A 19,581-nucleotide genomic window follows, 5' to 3' on the forward strand; every position below is an offset into this window, starting at 1 on the left:
CGCCCCCCGCGCGCGCCCATTGGCCGCGGGGATGGCGCCGCGCCGCCCGATTGGCCGGCGCCGGCCCCGCCTCCGAGTGACGCGCGGATGGTTCTGGAAGCGTTTGGTTGGTCCGCGCGCTCGGCGCGCGCCCCCCCCTACCCCCCGCCTTTGAACTGAATTCGCGGGAAAGCGCCGCTCGCGCTGCCGGCGCGGGGCATGATGGGTACCGGGGGGGCCCGCCGGCCTGAGGGGCCACTGGCGGAGCCTCCGCCCTCGCCCCCGCCGGCACCGCTCCGCCCGGGCTGCCCCGACCCCCGCCTCTCCGTGCCCCCTGCCCGGGCTAACCCTCCCCTCCGTGCCCCCTGCCCGGGCTGCCCCGACCGCCGCCCCTCCGTGTACCCCCGGCTCTGGGTGTACCTCCCGGGCTCTCCGTGCCACCTCCCGCTGGCCCCGCGGCCGCACAGGTGGCTGAAGCCCTTCTCGCCTGAGGGGCCGCTCCGCTTCCCGCAGAGCTCAAGAGCTAAATTTATCGAAATAGAAGCTCGGCTATAAATCGGTATTTGTGCTAGAAGTGCTTGTACTGGGTCGGCCATGAGGTGCTGCTGCTATCCCGTAGGTTTAACCCTATCTAACCGCGAGGCGATGGCACAAGAAGTTGCCCACAGGAGCAGGGAAACTTGAACTCTGAGGTGAAGTGTCTCTGGGTTAATTCCGCCCTTTCTGTGGCGCAGGGGAAGCGCAGGTTGTGCCGCTGTGGCTGCGGATCCCGGCAGCTGTCCGGGCCGAGCTCGGGGCCAGGCCGGCATTCAGGGCAGAGCATCGCTGTGAGAAACGCCAGAGTCCAACCGCGCCACGGGAAATTCAACAGCGGTTCCATTTAATCACGTCCTTATCAGCAGTGCGGCAGCTCACACACAAAAGGCTTCGGCAGCCGTTCCATTCTGTTTGCTTTCCTCTGCTAAACTTCTCCGGGGTAATTGTACGGGGTAGGGTGAGAATGGTCTATGTGTGAAATACAGCCTTGAGTTCTGATAGCAGATACGGCGGTGGTGCTGGCACTCCAGCGGCTCCGTTTGTCTTCTAATTTCTAGTGTTGAGAAAAATGAACTTAGTGATAATTAAGAGGAAAACTATATCTCAAAATCAGTCATGCTGTATATGTGCTTTATATTATCAATTGAGGGGATTCTAACGTGATGTCTCAATTGTCCATTATTGACCTTATTATGTTTAAAGAATATATATTTATATACACCTGAAACATTCAGATAAACAAGTCATTATTGACTACTATCCCCCTCTTTTTGCTTTTTCTGCTGCACCATTTATCTCTCATGTTCGCTCTGGAAAGATCTCTTCTTCCCTTTTCCCCTCCTTCACTCATCAGACATGTATGTTTATCTGCAAGCTTTTCAGTATTTTGTTTCAGCCTTAATTTTCTGACATTTTTATAAATTCATTGTTGTCACCACTTTACCTACATTATGTTTTCTTCCTCTAAACAAAATGTGATATTTCTAAAATATTGTTACACATTTTATCCTCCTTATCATAATTGTCTGTGCTCAGTATTCTAGTTTCTTTATGTTCTATTTCCTCTTCAATTTCTCTACAACTTGTTGTTGCCAAATATTTTATTTTATGCCAGTCTTTCACTCCTGGCACCAGCAGTGTTTGACGCACTGAACGTTTCTGAGGAATTGATGTGTAACTTCTTTGCTCATAACACCTAGGACTTCCTGGTGATACTGCAGATGTTTGGTGCTTGCCAGGCTGTACTCAGGCTAAACAGCAGGAGTACCCCAAATTAGGAGCATCTTTAGTGATCAGAGGTTGAGCTTGAGGTCGGTGACACCCTGTTACAAGTGACAAAATGTATCGATATTGAAGTATGTGTGAGGCTCCTCAAGGTCGTATAACTGTAATTCAGTCCTTGGAAGTTATTGCTGAATTTATTCCTGTTTCTTCCCAACTGCTTCCAAGCCTCTGCTGCTTCTGGTGGCTCATCCTTCTAAATTTCAGAACTGGAAGGAGACAGAGGGCAACCTTCAAGGAGGAGTAAAAAAGATAATTCAGCAATTAATCTCTGGCATTGAGTTAGACCTGCCTGTGAACAGAGGAACCAGGGATGTGACTCCTGCCTTGAGTGAGACAGGACAGCACAACACCCCGTGTGTGTCTGAGCCCTCTGGAAATGTAGGACTGGCTGCCAAACAGGAGAGCTTTGGTAGCTTGAGCCTGATTTCCTTAGCTGGTAAAGAGATTCTTCATTTATTAAGTTGTTTAGATCTGCTGCCCTGGGCTGTTTGTATATCCTTAAAGAGTACAGAGTACTGATGAGATACAGTCAGCTCAAAAACTCTGAAATGTCATTCCCCATTCCTGGAAGTGTTCAAGGCCTGGCTGGATAGGGCTCTGAGCAACCTGATCCCATGGAAGGTGTTCCTGCCCATGGCATGGGTTGGAAGGAGAGGATCTTTAAGGTCCCATTCAACCCACACCATTCTGTGGTTCATTCTATATTTGGAGCTTCACAGAATGGATGGGTAGAAGGAGCCCAGGGCACAAAATAGCAAGTAACTTATTTATTTCACACAGTTAGAAGCAAGAAAATAATTTCTTTTTAGAAAGATGGAAATAATAATGGTTTCTTCAGAAGAAATGAGCTATGGCATGAGACTGTTGTATCCTTGACCTGCCTGGTAATATGGGCCCGTATAAATTTTACAGATACATTTATTAAAAAACAAATAATTAAAACGTTTTTCTTGCATACATCTACATCAGGTAACAGAAAGTTTACTATATTTAGCAAATGACACTGAAAATGTGTTTTCTAATAGAGTGGTCTAAAAAGATGCAGTGAAATAGAGTGTACCTTAATGAAATCGATATCAACACATTAAATTAAAACAGTAGAAGATTATCATACTGTATCTTTTTGCCATAAAACTAGAAAGCATGCTAACAGAATGGAAAAGGAAAAGGCAGTTTAATAAGTTTAAGGTGATAAATGGAAGAATCAATTGCAGACCAGGTCTGCTGTTGGAACAAAACCCTGAAACAAAAGCAGAAGTAAGTGGCAGAGGGGCTTTCATGCTGTGTCAGATTTTAGGTCTTGAGATGGTCAATCCATTCTTGTTTTCACATCCTGTTAGTGGGATTTGCATTTGATATCCAAAAGATCAGATTTGTTTCCTGCAGATTGAAAGCATATGCTACTTGTAAATCTCTTTTTACTACGGCTTTTTGCAGCCTGTGCATGCCCAGCATTGCTGTCATCTTTAATGGATGAACTGCAGCGATTTTCACCCCTTCAGAAATATATGTAAAAGAACATGCATATTTTATATCCCTTTATGGATTTTTGCTTTGTTTCATAGTTACATGATGTTTTTGGTTGCCTGTAGTACCCCTATGGCCACACTAAACTTTCCAGCTTCCAGCCCTCCAAATTACTATGTCTCAGCACAGGAATATTCACAAAAATCTTTTTTTATTTAAAGGGGAAATAAATACTTGTATACTTTGAGCTCAGTCTAAATGAAGGTTCCGTCAGTATATTTATACTGTTTTCCTCACATCTTTAAACATGGATCTGTCTATATAGATTGTCAATAGCTAACTAGATACTACTAGAGATCAGTTTACCTTCTGAGAAATTAATTTTACATGTAACTTTGGAACTAAAGAGTATTGCTTAGGAGCTGAATATAGACTTTTGATCAGTCTTTGTGAAGGATTGGTTCCAGATTTGGGTTATCAAGCCAGGGTCAGTATTTGCTACAGAGCATTGTTATAAGGCACTGATAATGCACTGGAGTTGGGTGTTCAGGGTGTTGTTGAGAATAACAAATCCTCAGTGACTGTTCTGGGTACCTGTGTTTCTTTATTTTGGCTTTGAGCTAAGAAGCACATTTAGAGGGATTCAAGGGCATTCAGTATGGAAAAGAGTTTACACACTCCACTTCTGTGGTTATATCCAAACTTCACTGCTTGTTGCTTTCACGCATCCAGATTCTTCTCATACCCCGTCCAGACTGAGGTTTTCCATGAGAAGTGAGGACACACAAATGCTCTAGGACTGAGACAAAAACACCTCATGTGTAGATGGGAAGGTCCTATCTGTGTCACTGTACTCCAAAACCAGACTCATTTCAGTGGCACACCTTTCTTTCACTTACACGAGTAAACTTCACAAGATGCTGAGTCAACTTCCTCTGCAATAGTTATTAATTAACTTTTCAGTTCATAGTCTTTATTTTATTCTGATTTTATGTAGATCAACAGTAACTGCCCATGGATTTTGTTAGATAAGCTACTCTTCCCTACCTACTTGGAAAACAAAAGTCAACTCCCACTTAGTGTTTTCCCTGACTCTTGTAAACAGAGGCTACATAGTATCGCACCTGGAGATAGGGAGCAATTCCAGCTTTCTGGGTAACATTACGGGAGCAGTTCCAGCTCTCTGAGTAACAGCCCAGGGGTACTGGCGGGGTGCTGGGTGTGTTTGGGATGGCAGGATCCTGTTGCTGTTGGGGTGGAAGCTCTCAGTTTCAGTTTGCTTTTCTGCATATTAGTGTACAGTGCCGCCCTGCTTTTACAAGCAGGGAACTGAGAAATAGAAAAAACAAACTTTCCTGTAAGGGAAGCACTGAGCAGCATGGCAAAGGGAAGAGCTGGGATCATACACAGCAACCCAGGTGTTCAGATGTGAAGCCATGAATGCCATGTGTGTGTGTGAGACTGACAGAGCAGCCACTTGTGATTCTCATTCACGTGTTTGGCTGGGGACTGCTTTTGTACAGAGCTGCTCAAATGTATTCCAGGAGCTCAGCACTCAAGGAACTTGGCCCTCAGGGAATCTCAATGCACCCACAATGCCCAGCTTTCAGCCAGCAGGTTGCTCGTGTGTCTTGAGTTATTGCAGGGAGTGAAATGTGAATGCACAGGATGTTTTGCAGTAGGGAGTCACCTTCCTTCTGCTTTCACATGGTGAACAGTCAGTGATAATTAGTAGTCAGTATTGCTTAGTAGAAATGTATGCTCGGGACTTGTTTCTTGGAGTCCTCTTTGTGATGTTTTATTATATTCTTCCTTACTCTTCTATAGTGATTTCTCCCCCCCGATTTTCAGTTAATGATTTATTTTTGCTTGGTGGCTTTTTAGCAGTAATGTTTGTCATTACAGTTGAGATAGTGAACTAAAAATACTTGCTTCAAAAGCATTGTGAAAAGCCTGGGCTCAATAGATTAAATAGCTTAAGATGATTAAACTGTAAAGCCAGAAATATGCAAACTACACAAAAAAAAATCTATGACAAATCTTGAAGTTTAAATACTTAATACATGGAAATGGACTAGGAATCATTCTAGTTCATGCTGTAATTTCAGAGTTGCAATAAGTGTGCTATGCAAAACTATCAAAAAATGATTCTAAGTGAACTTTCAGGATTTGTGTTCTCTTAATTGAGTCCCGGAAACTGTGAAAGATATGGCAACTGAAAAACTTCAGATGCAAACTTAATGATTAAACTCAGAAATGCTGAGATCAAAGAGAAACTGCTGGGAAGATGTGAGAATTAAGTCAGTTACAGATGTAAATAGAAGTTTCTGAACAAAAGATCTGTTGACAGTGCAAGAATGAAATCTTCAATCACTCAAAAAGAAAAATATAGGAGGATCAAAGAACATGTCAATAGACAGTAAAATAAAACCTCAACTGAATTAGTTAGCTAATTAATTTCAGCTTTAAGTAAGGGATAAGTTTTAAAAGGGACCAAGTCTTTCTTTTGTGGCTAAATGAAGAACAGATTAATAAAGTGAGAATTTGGAATTTTATCATCATCAGTTACTAAAAGGATAAGATCAAGGCAGAGACTGTTTTCCTGGTGTTTCCCAGTTTGCACAGATATACAAAATTCACACATGGAAAAACTTATCTGAGTGTTTCATAGGAGAGTTATCATGTTATCTGGGGTTTCACATGCCAGAGGTTGCTTCAGAAGACTTTTACAAGAGTTTATCTTGTTTTTACAATGCTACTTGAGAAGATATGATTCTGTACACTATAATCTGAATTATCCATACTCCAGAAGTAGTTTTACTGGTTGTTGTCATGACTGTGGTCAAAGTATTTTTACCATGCTAAAAACATCTCTGTAGAAGGATGTGAGAAACACAGAAGGAGGCAAATTATGACCAATCCTAATCCCAGTTTTTGGAAGGAGAAACAAACCTATATGTGGTGTAGTTTATGCTTTTTGTTGTACCAGTATAATTGATGCTGGTACTGACATCTTTGCTTTTAAAAGATACAAGACTTTTCTCTGAGGAAGTTCTATCTTTATCTAAATTGTTACTTATGATATAGTTAGGTCACCCAAGGCCATGCCACAATTTCACCTACCCTTCAAACTTAGACAGGTTAGTGAGGTAAATTAAGCTTAGCATCACCCTGCTTTCCAGACCTCTGGCAACAGACAAGAAATAAATTAAATAGAAGATAATTAAGCAATATATTTTGTAGTGTTGACAATTTGGGAGTATGTAGGGGAGATGACTGATATAGTTTTAAATTGTTGAAATGTGACTGGCATTCCACTGGGTTATAAATTGGCAACTAGGACATGATTACTGACTAGTTGTAACTGCCCTGCTGCATTTAGACAGACTGTCAGCTACCCACCAACCAGCCAAATGACAAAATCAAATTAAAAAGCACACTCATAGCCACAACTGTGCAAGCCCCTGGAGACCCTGAATAAGCAGATGGATCTTGTACTGAGTGCCAGATGTGGATTGGAAAGGAAACAATTCCAGAGGCATTGTTCCCCTTCACTGGAAATTCCCTGTGTATAGATGTTCAGATCTTGGGGCAAAACAGAATGCCTCAAAATGAGTAGGAGGAAAAATTCGATTCATAAAATCTCAAGTTCAGAGCCAATGTAGAGAAGAAAGTAAAGGTTTTGCCTTTTTAAAGAGATGATATGTAAAGTATCAGGTAATAGTTCTGTTAAGGCATTAAATGAAAATATTTATATTTGTTGGTTTTGGTTTTTTTACCACTTACAGTTGAAAAAAGAGAAGAGTGAGTGAATGAAATTCCAGGAGGGATTCAGATCTAAAGTCACAGGGTAAGTGCCAGCAAGCCGCAGGAGTAAAGCATTACATTGACAAAGACAAGCATTTTTCTATCAGAATGGAAAAAATAACATCTGTCTGGGACATGTACCAGGATTAATGCTGGTATGGAACAGTCCAACTGACCAACTGCAAAGTCTTAAATAAAAATTTTTGGATGCTCAGAGTGGAATTGCAGCAATGAAACCACTATTTATGCAGATTGACTGCTGGTTTTGGCAGAGGTAAAACCAAATCATCATGTAAATTGTTTTAATTACAAAACTGGGGAAGTTAATGTAGTCCAAAGTTTGGGTTAGTCTATTTTTGAGAATAAATTCCAAACTGTTTTGTTAACAGATGTGCTCATATATTTTTTAACCAAAGTCCCACATGCTCAGTAAATGCTATGAGGGCTTTGTTAAAAATATGTCCTGAAGGGATGAACCACTTGCTCAGCTGAAGTCAGTGGAAGCTTCCCAATTATTTGCACGAGGTCATAACATCACTCTCATTGTTTAAAAGGCATCTTCATAAAGTACATGTAAATTGTAAAATACTGTACATCCGGGGGCATCTTCTAAAAAGCTGTAATTGTTTCTGCACTCAGGTAGTAAAACAGCAGAAATAAAAAAGATAGAAATAAATCAATTTGTAATTTAAATATTTACGTTATGCACATTAAATGTTTCAATGTAGACAAAATGTAAAAGGAAAACCACTGTGATTATTACTAATTCACAATGTATCCATTGCTTGCAGATAAATTCTACAAATATTAAGCTGTGACAGCTTGCCAGAACTTCTCTTGCAAGGACCTACTGATGGAGTTTTTCTAAAGAGACTTCATAAAAGCAGCAAACTGTGGGACCCTACAGGTGCCAGCTGCAGCAGTTGTTTCTCCAGTTTTCCCAATAAGATTTGTTGAAACTCTCTGTATCTCAACGTCTTTATTGGTAATGGATCCCTCCTTTAATTTGCACTGATGCATTTGGAATGTCAGCTTCCAAAACAAGGCACATGGGAGGCATTTAAAGTAGATTTTATGAAAGGGAAATGAACAAAGAGCATGTCAGGTTCCATTTTGATTTGCATGACAAATCCAGCATGCAGTGTTCTGGTGGGTCGGGCTGGCCTTGCCTGCCACTCATGGCGTTTGTCACTTTGGTATGAGCACTTTTGACAGTCCGTTATGTTAATTGTTCTAAGGATTGTTTTGCTGGGGGAAGAAAAGGAAAGGCATTTTTATTTTTGTACTTGTTCCATCTACAGGGAAGGAGGGATATCTGTGGGAACAGAAAATGTTTTCAATCAGGTTTTGATCTATATTTTTTGTAAGTAATCCTGTGAGGTCATCAACGAAGTTCAGTATTCTAAATCTTATTGTTACTCACTCTGTGTTTTTGAGAGGGAAGTACTAGGCCCCTAAACTGGAAACTTGGGGAGTCTATTGTTTTGGTGCACACCATTCTTTGATCCTTTGAGTCCCACAGTGATGGGTCCTGCAGAGTGGTTTGTGCTGTGCCTAAGTGCTTCTATGGGATGATATTGTGGTGCTTTGACAAGTGCTAGCAAGAAATGTAATGCCCTCTGGGGCCTTGTTGGACACCCATTGTTATCAGTGTGTGGGGAACTCTCAGACCTGTTGGTAGATCTGTGCATGGGACTGAATTCTGGAGGCACATTCAAGGTAGAGGTTGCTGTGGCCCTTGAGGGCTCACACACTTCTCTACCATCTCTGTTAAAACAAGCATGGATGGTTTGGTGGTGGGTTTTGCTTTCACAGTTGCTGACTGGCTGCAGGTGGCATAACATTGTAGGTTGATCACACAACAGTATTTTCAGACTGACAGAATGATCAAACAAAGTTTCAGAAGACTGTTGTTTATGTTGATGTCCCTCTTTTGCAGTTACTGCTGGTTTTCAGCCGAAGAAGAGCTGAATGATTAAAAAGAGAGGAGAGCAAGAAGATAGAGTTTTCCGGAGGTTTCTGGGTAATGGCTATTCTCATTTACATGTTGGGATCTATGTGCACTGTGACAGATTAGATCCAAGTACAGAATGCTTTTATAGTATAAAATCATGCACTCAGATGCAAAAACACTCAAATGAAGTGAAACAACCCAGTGTAATAATTCCAATCACACTCTTGCTCAGAAATTCAGAGTGCTAATGCTACTTTAATGCCCAGTGCCATCCTCCTTAAGGACTATTTTAGTAGACTCTGTGGACTTGCACAAGAATCAGCTTGGGCTGGTGCATCTCAAAATATCAAACCCAATATAATTAATAAATTACTGCTGATTATTAATAACACTCTTTCACCACCACTTTGAGAAGGATTGCTGCTTGAAAGCTGAACTCAATGGGAGGTGAACTCCCTGAAATTTAGGTCCCAAGGGACTGAAGCCAATACATTGCTTATGGAGCAATGGCCATAAACTAAAACACAAGAAGTTCCACCTCAACATGAAGAAGAATTTCTTTCCATGGAGGGCAGAGCCCTCGAACAGCTGCCCAGGGAGGCCGTGGAGTGTCCCTCTCTGGAGACATCCCAAACCCACCCATGTGTCCCCTGCTGCAGGTGACCCTGCCTGGGCACTGGGGTTGGACTAAGAGTTCTCCAGGTCTCGGGAGCTCCCTTCCAACCCGAACGAGCCTGCACACGCTGTGGTTCTGGCCCCGCCAGCCGGGCAGGGGGCAGCAGAGCGGCGCAGCCCTCGGAAGCGGCGCGGGCAGAGGGCGGAAGCGGCGGCGGCTGTGCCGGGCCGGGCTGGACACAACCGAGCAGCCGCGGCCATGGCGGAGCGGATCGAGCAGCGGCTGGAGGATCGCGTCCCGGAGCTCGAGCAGCTGGAGCGGGTCGGGCTCTTCACACGCAAAGAGATCCGGTGAGCGCGGCCGGGCCGGGCCGGCGGGTGAGCGCACGTGGTGCGGCCGGGGACGCTCCGGGTGCTCATCTCCCATTCCCGCAGGGCCGTCCTGAGGAAAGCCTCGGCTCTGGAGTACAAAATACAGCGTAGAGCGCTGCGCAAGGAGGATTTCATTAATTACATCCAGGTAGGCTTCACCGAGCAGCAAAGCGGGGCACCTCTCGCTGCAGACCCAGCTCAGTCAGACCCCAGGAGTTTTGCAGTGACCCACGCTGGAAACAGTTCAGAAAAGGAGAACTCTTCTCCGCTGGTCCCTGGTGTTCACCAGTGAGGGGTTGTTGGCACCAGAGCATGAAGCGTAGTCAGGAGTTGGTGCCTGAGTTTGGGGTCAGACAGGCTTCTCTCGTGCTGTGACCTTTCCTTGTAGTTTCTTGTCTCTCCAGGGGTGCAGAACCCCCAGTTCCCTGATGTGCTGTGCAATCTGTAGTTAACTGGAATTAATAAGTTGTATATTAGGAAGAGGTTCCTAAAAGGATGGTCAGGCACTGAACAGGCTCCCCAGGGAATGATCACGGCCAGGAGCGTGACAGAGCTCAAGGTGCATTTGGACAATGCTCTAAGGCACAGGGTGAGATTGTTGGGCTGTCCTGTGCAAGGCTAGGAATCTTAAAAATGTAGTGACCCAGCCAAAACTTACTGCTTGTGTTTCTTACCTTGCAGTGTTTATTGTCCACCTGATTATCTATAACAAACTTGATCTTGCTTGTACTTGATTGTTATGTGCCTCATCATTTGCTTTTAAATGTTTTTTTTCTTCCCATTCCAGTATGAAGTTAATCTACTGGAACTGATCAAGAAAAGAAGAGCAGTAAGTATGTCAATTATTAAGAGTGCAAAATATTTTAGGCCAAATTTTCTATTGCAATAAAATGAATGTTTTTTCCCTCCTAGCGCATTGGATACTCATTTAAGAAGGATGAAATTGAGCACTCTATTCTGCATAGAGTCCACAGCCTGTTCAACCGAGCTACAGGAAAATGGAAAGTAAGTTTATTTGTACTGAGATTCAAAATACCTTTTTTTCTGCATGCCAGATCATTGTATCAAGGGTTGTTTGCTTGTCAATATACAAGTGATTTTGCACTTTGTGAGGTTGATTGTCTTCCTCTTTTCATTTCCAACAGGATGATGTCCAGCTCTGGCTTTCTCATGTTGCATTTTGCAAACAGTGGGTGAGTTTTCAAATCCCAGTCATACCTAGGTTGAGATACTGGATTGGTGCTTATTCACAGATCTGAAACTTGATTTGAAGACAGGGGTACAAACTTTACTGCTGTAATACTGTAATAATTTTGATAATATTGTTGGAGCTGCTTGGGGTTTTCACTGATGTATGTAGGTGTAGAGTTTGACTGAGAATGAATTAGTATGAAACTTGATGCTTGCAGGGGCAAAGGGGAGGCTGACTGCATTAAATCTAGAGGACCAGTTGGTTTGTGAGAACCAGAATATTGGTTATACCTTTTCTGGAGCTAATGCCTCACCTGTCTGTGAATTATGATTTTGGTCCAAATATTTCTTGTATGCTGAAAAGTCTAATTCTGGCAGTTCTGTACTTGGTAATCTTACCTGTGCAAAGCTTCATGTTACCAGCATTCAGGTGTTGTAATTTCTGTACTGGAGAAGGTGACCTTGCATGGTAGTGGAGGTGGCCAAAGGAAATACAGTCTCTAGCTCAGAAGAGGGCAATGAGACCATGGGTTTGGGACTTGGGCAGCATTTGTGTTGGATGTGTGGTTCAGAAAGTTTGAGTTAGCCATGCTGCTCTAATCTGGTGACATTTAAATTCTGGTCACTATTGAGCAAACAGGAGAAACTTTGTACTGAGGATAAAGTAGAAGAGAAGCATCTTTTTCAGAGCAATTGTACTACAACTTGCGACTTTCCTAATGAAACTTTGGTGCTGGGGATTCAATTCAGAACCAGAGCGGGTGAAACAAAACAACTTCTTTTACAGAATGCAAAACATCAACTCAGTAAAGTGTTTTCTACCATGTTGGCCATTCATTCCAATAAACCAGGTAAATAACACAATGGTGAGTACTGCATAAATGCCTCAGCATGGATTGTATGGTGTTGGTTTAAGTTTTTGTAGATCTCAGTTGAAGCTGAACACCTACTCTCTGTGTTTTGCCTTGCTACTGCTTCAGAGAGAAGGGCTCTGAAAGGGGTTGTGCTAAGCAATCATAAGGGGGTGTGAAGTAAGTCAGAATTACTAGTTCCCAGATGGTCTGGGGACTAGCTAGATGTATCAGAAGTGAGAGACATTGAATGCTGATTACTGCTTTTTGGCTTTTGAAGACATCATTAGATCTGTAGCTAAACCAGATTAAACTTTCTGGATCTGCCTGGCTGCTTTACGGTTTTACGTGGGAGATAATCAGTCTTACTCCAATCCTGAGCTCATGTTGAGAGGTTAAATAAATTTATTTGTGTCACCTGTTGCAGCACTGTGGATTATGGCAGCAAAGTGGGAAATGGAGACACGACTGTCATCAGAAAGTGCCAGGCACTTGTTCCTTCGTGCTTTGCGCTTCCATCCAGAGTGTCCCAAACTTTATCAAGAAGTGAGTTACTTTTTTGTTTCTTCTATGACCACTTATTTGATCCATCAGAGCAAATCAGTTCAGCGTATTTCTCAGATCTGTCTGAGATAACTGGAAGAACTCGTTTTTCCAGCAGCAGGAAAATATCAAAAACAGTAAAAAAAGCCAAAATTGCCTTCTAAAGCACTGTTAAGCACTGCTTGGACATAGTTGTCAGGGTCAGTCTGGAATTCCCAAACTTTGTTGAGGAACTTGGTTTTCTTTGAGGGCAAGTGAAGGTTTAAAGAATGACTAAAAAATGATCACTGCTTCTTGTGGGAAATTGTTGGGCAAATACACAGGGCAGACAGTGGTAGGTGCACAAGCCTTCAAAAACCAAGGCTCTAGGACATATGTGGAATGTGTCAAAGTCTTGACTTGTAGCTCCTTAGAGCTTGTTTTACCCTGTTTGTGGACTTGGATGTTTATGATTTATTGCCACAGTAATTTCATTTTGTTGTCACCCTTGCAGTATTTCAGAATGGAGCTTATGCACGCTGAAAAACAGAGGAAGGAAAAGAAAGAATTTGAACAAGCGAAGATGGACTTGGTAGGTCTGCTAAACTTACTTAAGAGATATTGTCTGCTTGTGTAGTACATGTTGAAATTCACAGTTTTGGATTAATGGTTTATTTGACAATAGCTTAGAGAAGGTTTTTGTTCATGTCTTGCGCCTGTGTGGAGCTTTTCAAGTGTTTGCTGATGCTCAGCTCAGATACTTCATACATTTATTTTTGCTCTGCATTTGTAAAATCTCTTATTACATACCCCAGTCTGAAAATTAATAGTAATTTCCAGAAAAGAATAGCTAAACTTCCCATCCTATTTCTTTATAGTTGAGTAGTGCAAATTACATTAAAATAGACTTGCATGAAGAAAAGCATTAATATTTTCTGATTTTTTCCCCCTATTTGCAAAAATGATAGCTGAGAAAGGAGAATAATTTCTTCAATTATATGCTTTATATTTCAGGGGGAATTCAATTACTCTGAAGAAATTCTCAATGGGGAAATGGCTCGCATCGTCTACAGGGAGGCTTCTCAGAAAATTAAAGGTGAGTGAACATTTCTTGTACTTATTCATTAAGAAAATTGTTATCTTTAACCCAGTTCTGCAGTAGATAATGGTGATAGACTTAGCTTCCATGCACACAGGAAGATCCATTTTCAAATGTACCAATTTTCAAGTGGAACCAGGCTACAGAAATGCAAAGTGTGCAATTGACGTAATACTGATGCAATTGATGTAATAAAGTGAGGAATTCTGTAGCAAATGCTCCACTTGATAGTTTTTCTCCTCTTGAAACGTAGGTGTTGAGTTCCAGCTGGCTGTGCTCTCTATTGCAAAGCTCTTTGATTTTACCCAAGATTTGCAAAAAGAAATTCTTGAAAGGTGAGTTGTGGCTTTGTGTTGTATTTTTATTTTATTTTGGTTTGGTTTTTAAGAAACGTTCTCATAACTTCTCTAATTTATAGTGGATTGATAGGACTTTAAGAACTAAAGGCTGTTCCTCTAGGGAAAGAGTCTTAAGGCATATGTGAAGTCCTTTAAGAAAAACTAAAGATGAAGCAAGCATGATCTTTAGAAAGGATAATTGTATCTAACTTCAGAAAGGGCTTGAAAAAGTTGCTAAGAAAGTTTAGATAAAACACAGTTGTCACTGATAATTACTGCAGTTAGTTTCTGTAAATTCATTGCAGGAACTGTGGTTTTTCGTAGTGTACTTTTGTGGGGTTTTTTTGTCTTTTGTCTCCAGTTGTTCCTCTTAAAAGAAAGATCTGCCTTGACAGCTCCCTGTCTGGTTCATGTTATTTCTGGAGAATATCCATATTAAATAATTTTTTTTAAAAGCTAATATTTTGTCTTTCTCTTGTGGAAAGGAATTTTTTTCCTCTGGCATTTGCTTACTTAGCAATTAAGTACATTTCTATACCAATAGAACAACCCTTTTAAACATACCTGCAGGTGAGGAATGGTAGTTGTGGGCTGTTACAAGCATGTTATGTTTAGTTTGCAGGCCAAGTATGCTGATGATCCCCTGATGTGGGACTACATGGCGCGCCGGGAGCTGGAGCTGGGGTCCCTGCAGCCCACAGAACACTCCACAAAACAGAAGAAAGTATCAGAAATGGCCCAGAGAGAGGAACGGTGCTGTGCAATCTTTGATGAAGGCGTCAGAGCAGTCCCAACAGGTGAAGTGTTCTGCCTGCATTTGAACAATTTTTTCTGGTACTTAGCATCTGGGGAAAGTCTTGAAGAAGGTGATGGCAGGCTCTACCATAACTAAGAGAAGGCAAGAAGTTTTTAGATGCTACCTTTTAAAATCTATTTTATGTGTTATTTGGGTTATTTTCTATTGCCTTTATGCTCTTGGAGGAGCAGCTTAATTGAAAGTGGGAGTATATTGCTGGTTAGCTGGGAGTAAGCAATGGTTTTGAGTTGCTAGTGGAATGGACGTCCAGCTTCAACAACTGGCATTGTCCTTACTCTGGAAGGAGGTTGGTGAGGGGCTATTTGTGGAGTCATCTCAAACTTGCTGCTGTATAGCCTTTAAAGCCAGAGAATAGTTTGGGTTGGGAGGGATCTTTAAAAGACTCAGCTCAACTAAGAGCTTGAGGTTCTTTACAAAGGGTTACTGCCTGGAGCTTGGACAGGGGAGCCATTTAAAAATGTTAACATTATAAATCTATGGCCTCTTTAGTTATACAACATTTTAAAACAAAGTTGGCATTAATACTTTTTATCATTTGTATCTTTGTGTTTTGTAAAGACAAATATTTATGCTTGTGTTTCTGTAAAGTGTAATATTATGCCTTTGCTTCTACAGAGGACATGTGGAAATGCTACATCACATTTTGCCTAGAGAGGTACAACAGAAAAACCAACAGTGAAGAATTAAAGCAAAAGGTATAAGCTTATTAGGAAATCATACAAACAAAACATGCCTATTTTTTTTGAATTCTGTAATCCCTCAGACAACAAGCAAATATATTTTGACATTTTATCAAAAATACTTACCTGTGACCATCATTAAAAGTAATTTAGTCTCCATGGAGTGGGATCACCTTTAATGCCAGGCTTACACGTGGTCTGCCTGAACATGATTAACCTGGGCATAAACCAGCCTTGTCAGTAAAGTACAGGGACCTCTTGGGATAAAAGTTAAGACTGCAGACTTGTTAATCATGGAATCATAGAATGGTTTGGGTTGGAGGGAATCTTAAAAGTTCATTGAGAGGTCCTTCAAACCTGTGGTTGTTCAAAGGAAAGGATCTTGCAAATAAGTCTGAGTGAAGTTTGGTGCTGGCACGTGGGCAATTTAATTATGCATCTCTGCTTTGCTATGACTCAGTGCATGAACTAACTATTCTGTGCAGCTTGGTCCCTTAGTTTTACACTAAAAGAGCATTGCAATGTTGTTCTTTGCTCCTTAAGGAAGAGAAGTAAAATGCTCAGATTTCCACTTTATCTTGGAATGTTTGCAGGTACCAAAGCATTAGACATGCAATGTGTAATTAGATATTCATTGACATCCACAGCGGGCTTCTTGAAGTGCTGAGATCTGCTATATACAGGAATAATGCTTGTTTTCTTTTTTCTCCTCTGTTGGTTCTAGAGGCTGGAGAGGACACTGAGTGTGTTCAGCAAAGCCCATGAATCCAATCTGCTGCCAGAAGCTCTGTATAAGCAGTGGGTAAGAACTGACACAAAAGAAATAGATCCTGAGGCTTTTCTACATTGTTTATGTGCCTGTCTTTGCCATTTTGTGTATACACAAAGATGGGCAATATTGGTTCAAAGCCCTGCTTTTTAACAAAGCTGTATCTGCTGGGTTTTAGCTTCAGCTGTTACTGGACTCCAACCTCTCTGAGAAGGCTGTAGAGGTGGCAGAAGCTGCAACCAGGCACTTCAGCCAGTCTGTGGAAACGTGGCAGATGAGGCTGCAGGTGCTGATCCAGCTGAAGAGGGACGATGTCACCCAGTGTTTTGAAGAAGCCATTAAACATGTGAAATCTAAGGTCTGTGCTGGTTTAATGGACTTGCATGCATTGGTCTTGAGCCAGAAGCCTCTGATGCTTAGTTGTTGTGGTTTTTTTTGTTTATTTGTTTTACAAGGCATTTAAAGTTCCTAACAATTTTAAAAGTCAAAAATAAGAACTTGACATTTCATATGCAAATTGCATTCCCAAGAATTATGGAATTGTAAATTCACTCAAAATTTACTGGTTTAAAGTCTGAGTGCTTACAGGTGACATTTTGCATATTCTAGCAGTGAGCTGGTATTTGTGTCTTGATTGAAAAATGTCTTTCTTTTGCTTCACTGTCCTGATCCACCATTTGCCTTTGTGGTATTTAAAGCCTTGAATTAGCTGTGTGCTCTCCTACTCTGTTCTGTTTCAATCCCTGGACACAAGGAGTGAGGAAACAGGAAGGTCACTGTTTCTTTCCTTCTTGTTCTTGGAAGTCACCTTTGTGTACTGCAGTGCTGAGTGATGCAGAACTTGTTTCTCATCCCTGGCAACACAGCTGTCGAGCTAAGGATAATTTGTCCTATAAGTGAGGAAGGACTGTGTCTAAAGGGTATTTTTTATGGCAGGTAATACAGAACCAGGTGGCTGTCTTGCTGTTTCTGTAAGTCAGAGTCACTGTATTTCAGCCATTTGATGTGTTTGCTGACCTTGTAGGGCACTTTGCCATTGTGGATCCTCTGGGTGGAATGGAGTGAGGGCACAAACAGGAAGGAAGACACAGAAGCTCTCTACCAGGTACTTGGCTAATCAAAATCTACTTTTACGTCTGTGTAAATAAAATGGAACAAATGCTTTTACTGCAGTTCCTTCATGGATGTGTTGATATCAAAGAATTGCAAGTAAAACTGTGTGTTACCAAAAGCCAGTTGGACATAAACTAATAGGCACAAATGTCATTCCCAGTGCTTCTAAGGCATATGAATGTTTGTAAGCACAACCCATGATGGACTCCTACTTTGTGGTCTGGAATTTCTGCTCTAGTTACAGATACCTATCTGAACATGGAAAAGAGAATTTTCCAGTCTGTATGAAAACATCAGCCTTATTACAGAAAACACAAGATCAGAACTGGGACTTTAATCTTGCTATGAATTTCCTCAACAGCATAGGGCAAAACATTTCCTCTTTACATCACATGTTGGGTTGTGGGTTTTTTTCCCCCCATTTACAACATAAAACATATTTCAGGTGGTAGATTGAATTGAGCTGTTTGTAGAGCATTGTGAAACCCTCTGCATGAAGGGGTTTATGGAAATGCCAGTTCCAGCTGTAAGGAATATTGGAGGAGAAATATATTTTAGATACAGGAGATCTCCTTTGTGTCAGATGCCTAACTAAGGAGAAGCTCTAGCTGGGCCATTTAATTGTAGGTTATGTGATTATGTTGTGGTTTTTTATTTTTTTTCCCTTTTAAACTTGCAGAGATCCTTACATGCCACAACCCCTGCTGAATCTGTGACTATGAAAGAACTGTATCTTGACTGGACTTACAGAAATGGTGGTTATAAGAAAGTTAAAAAACTCTTTACCAGGTAACAAATAAAACCTTCAAACCTGATTGTTCTAGGGTATATGTTTAAAGTCCTGAAGTTTAAAATTACTTATTTTATTTCAGCCTGTGTGAAAATCATCCATTTTCACTTGACTTCTTCAGGAAGATGATCGAAATAGAAAAGGAGCAAGTAAGTTGTTGACTGTCCAATTAGCGCCTTGTATTTGTAAAATACAGTTATAACTTGGGATTTAAATAGGAGACAGAGTAGTGGTGTTAGTCTGTGATCAGTTAGTGTTTGTCCTTTGCAGTTGATTCACAGGATGTGATACAAACCCAAGTTCCATGGTAACTAATCTTCAGCAGTGTGTGCGTGTAATTGCCATGACTTTCTTCCTTTGTCAGAATCTAATCATGCTGCAGATTCACTTCTGTATAAAATAAATGGCCTTTTAATACCTTCCTTTGTTAGGAATCCTGCAAAATGCTTAATCTGAGAGAATACTACGAACGTGCCTTGAGGGAGTTTGGTTCAACAAATACTGGTAAGGGGATTCCAGTAATTTTTTTTATTTATTCATTCATTCACTCATTCAGTGCTGCCTCTTTTATTTCCATCCATTTCAAAAGGTAGCTGTTTGTTCTGCCCTTGTTCTTACTGTCAGGCAGAGTGGAGCTTATTTCTTCTATGCTATTAAGTATAGGACACTGCAGGGACCCTTCACTGTCAGCCCAGGGTCACTGGCACTGGGATGGCTTCAGCACAACTGGGAGCAAATCAGGTTCTGACACTGGCTGGCATAAGAGATGTGTATCACTTTTAATTTGGATTTATGAACACTATGGAGCTATATATTTATAATCAAGATCTCTGCAGTATTCCTTTTAAGAAAGTACACAGCTCAGTTTTTGTTGCATTATTTTTGAAGATGTCATTGTTCCAGCTGGGAATAGAACCCAGGGTTTTGCTCCTCAAGGTGCAGGAGTTTGTAGTTTCACAAAGCAAACCTTATTGCATTAACATTAAACACACATAGAAAAAGTTTCTAGTTAGGCTTGTGTGTTTGTTAAGTAACACCTAGTCAAAATTTAACCAGAACTTCCATTTTTCTTTTAAAGACCTCTGGCTGGATTATATCAAGGAAGAGCTAAGTCATCCCCAAGGCAAACCAGAAAACTGTGGGAGCATTCACTGGCGAGCTATGAAGATGTTGCAGGGAGACCTGGTGGAAGAATTTGTTTCTAAATATACTTTATTGCAAACTGGACATTTATGAAAAACTATACATAGTTCTAACATGACTGTGCATTTTTTAACTTCTTTATACAAGGGTAAATATGTTCCTGGATTTTATTAAAGTTTACCTTCTTTACATTTTATGTGACAAAAAAGAATCATCTTCTCCACTGCAGTCATTTCTAGTGTTGATTCTGCCA

At 41.3% G+C, this 19,581-nt stretch overlaps 1 protein-coding gene across 1 annotated transcript; it reads left to right on the forward strand.

The window, feature by feature from the left end:
• Positions 1-9,694: 9,694 nt before the first annotated feature.
• On the forward strand, positions 9,695-19,539 carry UTP6 (UTP6 small subunit processome component). The gene is made up of 19 exons (XM_085077572.1): positions 9,695-9,994; positions 10,079-10,163; positions 10,803-10,844; positions 10,928-11,020; positions 11,161-11,208; positions 11,994-12,057; positions 12,485-12,603; positions 13,094-13,171; positions 13,594-13,675; positions 13,932-14,013; positions 14,632-14,813; positions 15,449-15,528; positions 16,238-16,315; positions 16,461-16,640; positions 17,307-17,387; positions 18,075-18,184; positions 18,268-18,334; positions 18,617-18,689; positions 19,264-19,539. The coding sequence occupies exons 1-19, from the start codon at positions 9,903-9,905 to the stop codon at positions 19,419-19,421; spliced, it is 1,794 nt and encodes a 597-aa protein (XP_084933698.1). The 5' UTR covers positions 9,695-9,902; the 3' UTR covers positions 19,422-19,539.
• The last annotated feature ends 42 nt before the right edge of the window (positions 19,540-19,581 follow it).

This window comes from Lichenostomus cassidix, chromosome 18 (assembly GCF_008360975.1).
Source record: "Lichenostomus cassidix isolate B80296 chromosome 18, HeHo_3.0, whole genome shotgun sequence".
NCBI classification, from domain to species: Eukaryota; Metazoa; Chordata; class Aves; order Passeriformes; family Meliphagidae; genus Lichenostomus; species Lichenostomus cassidix.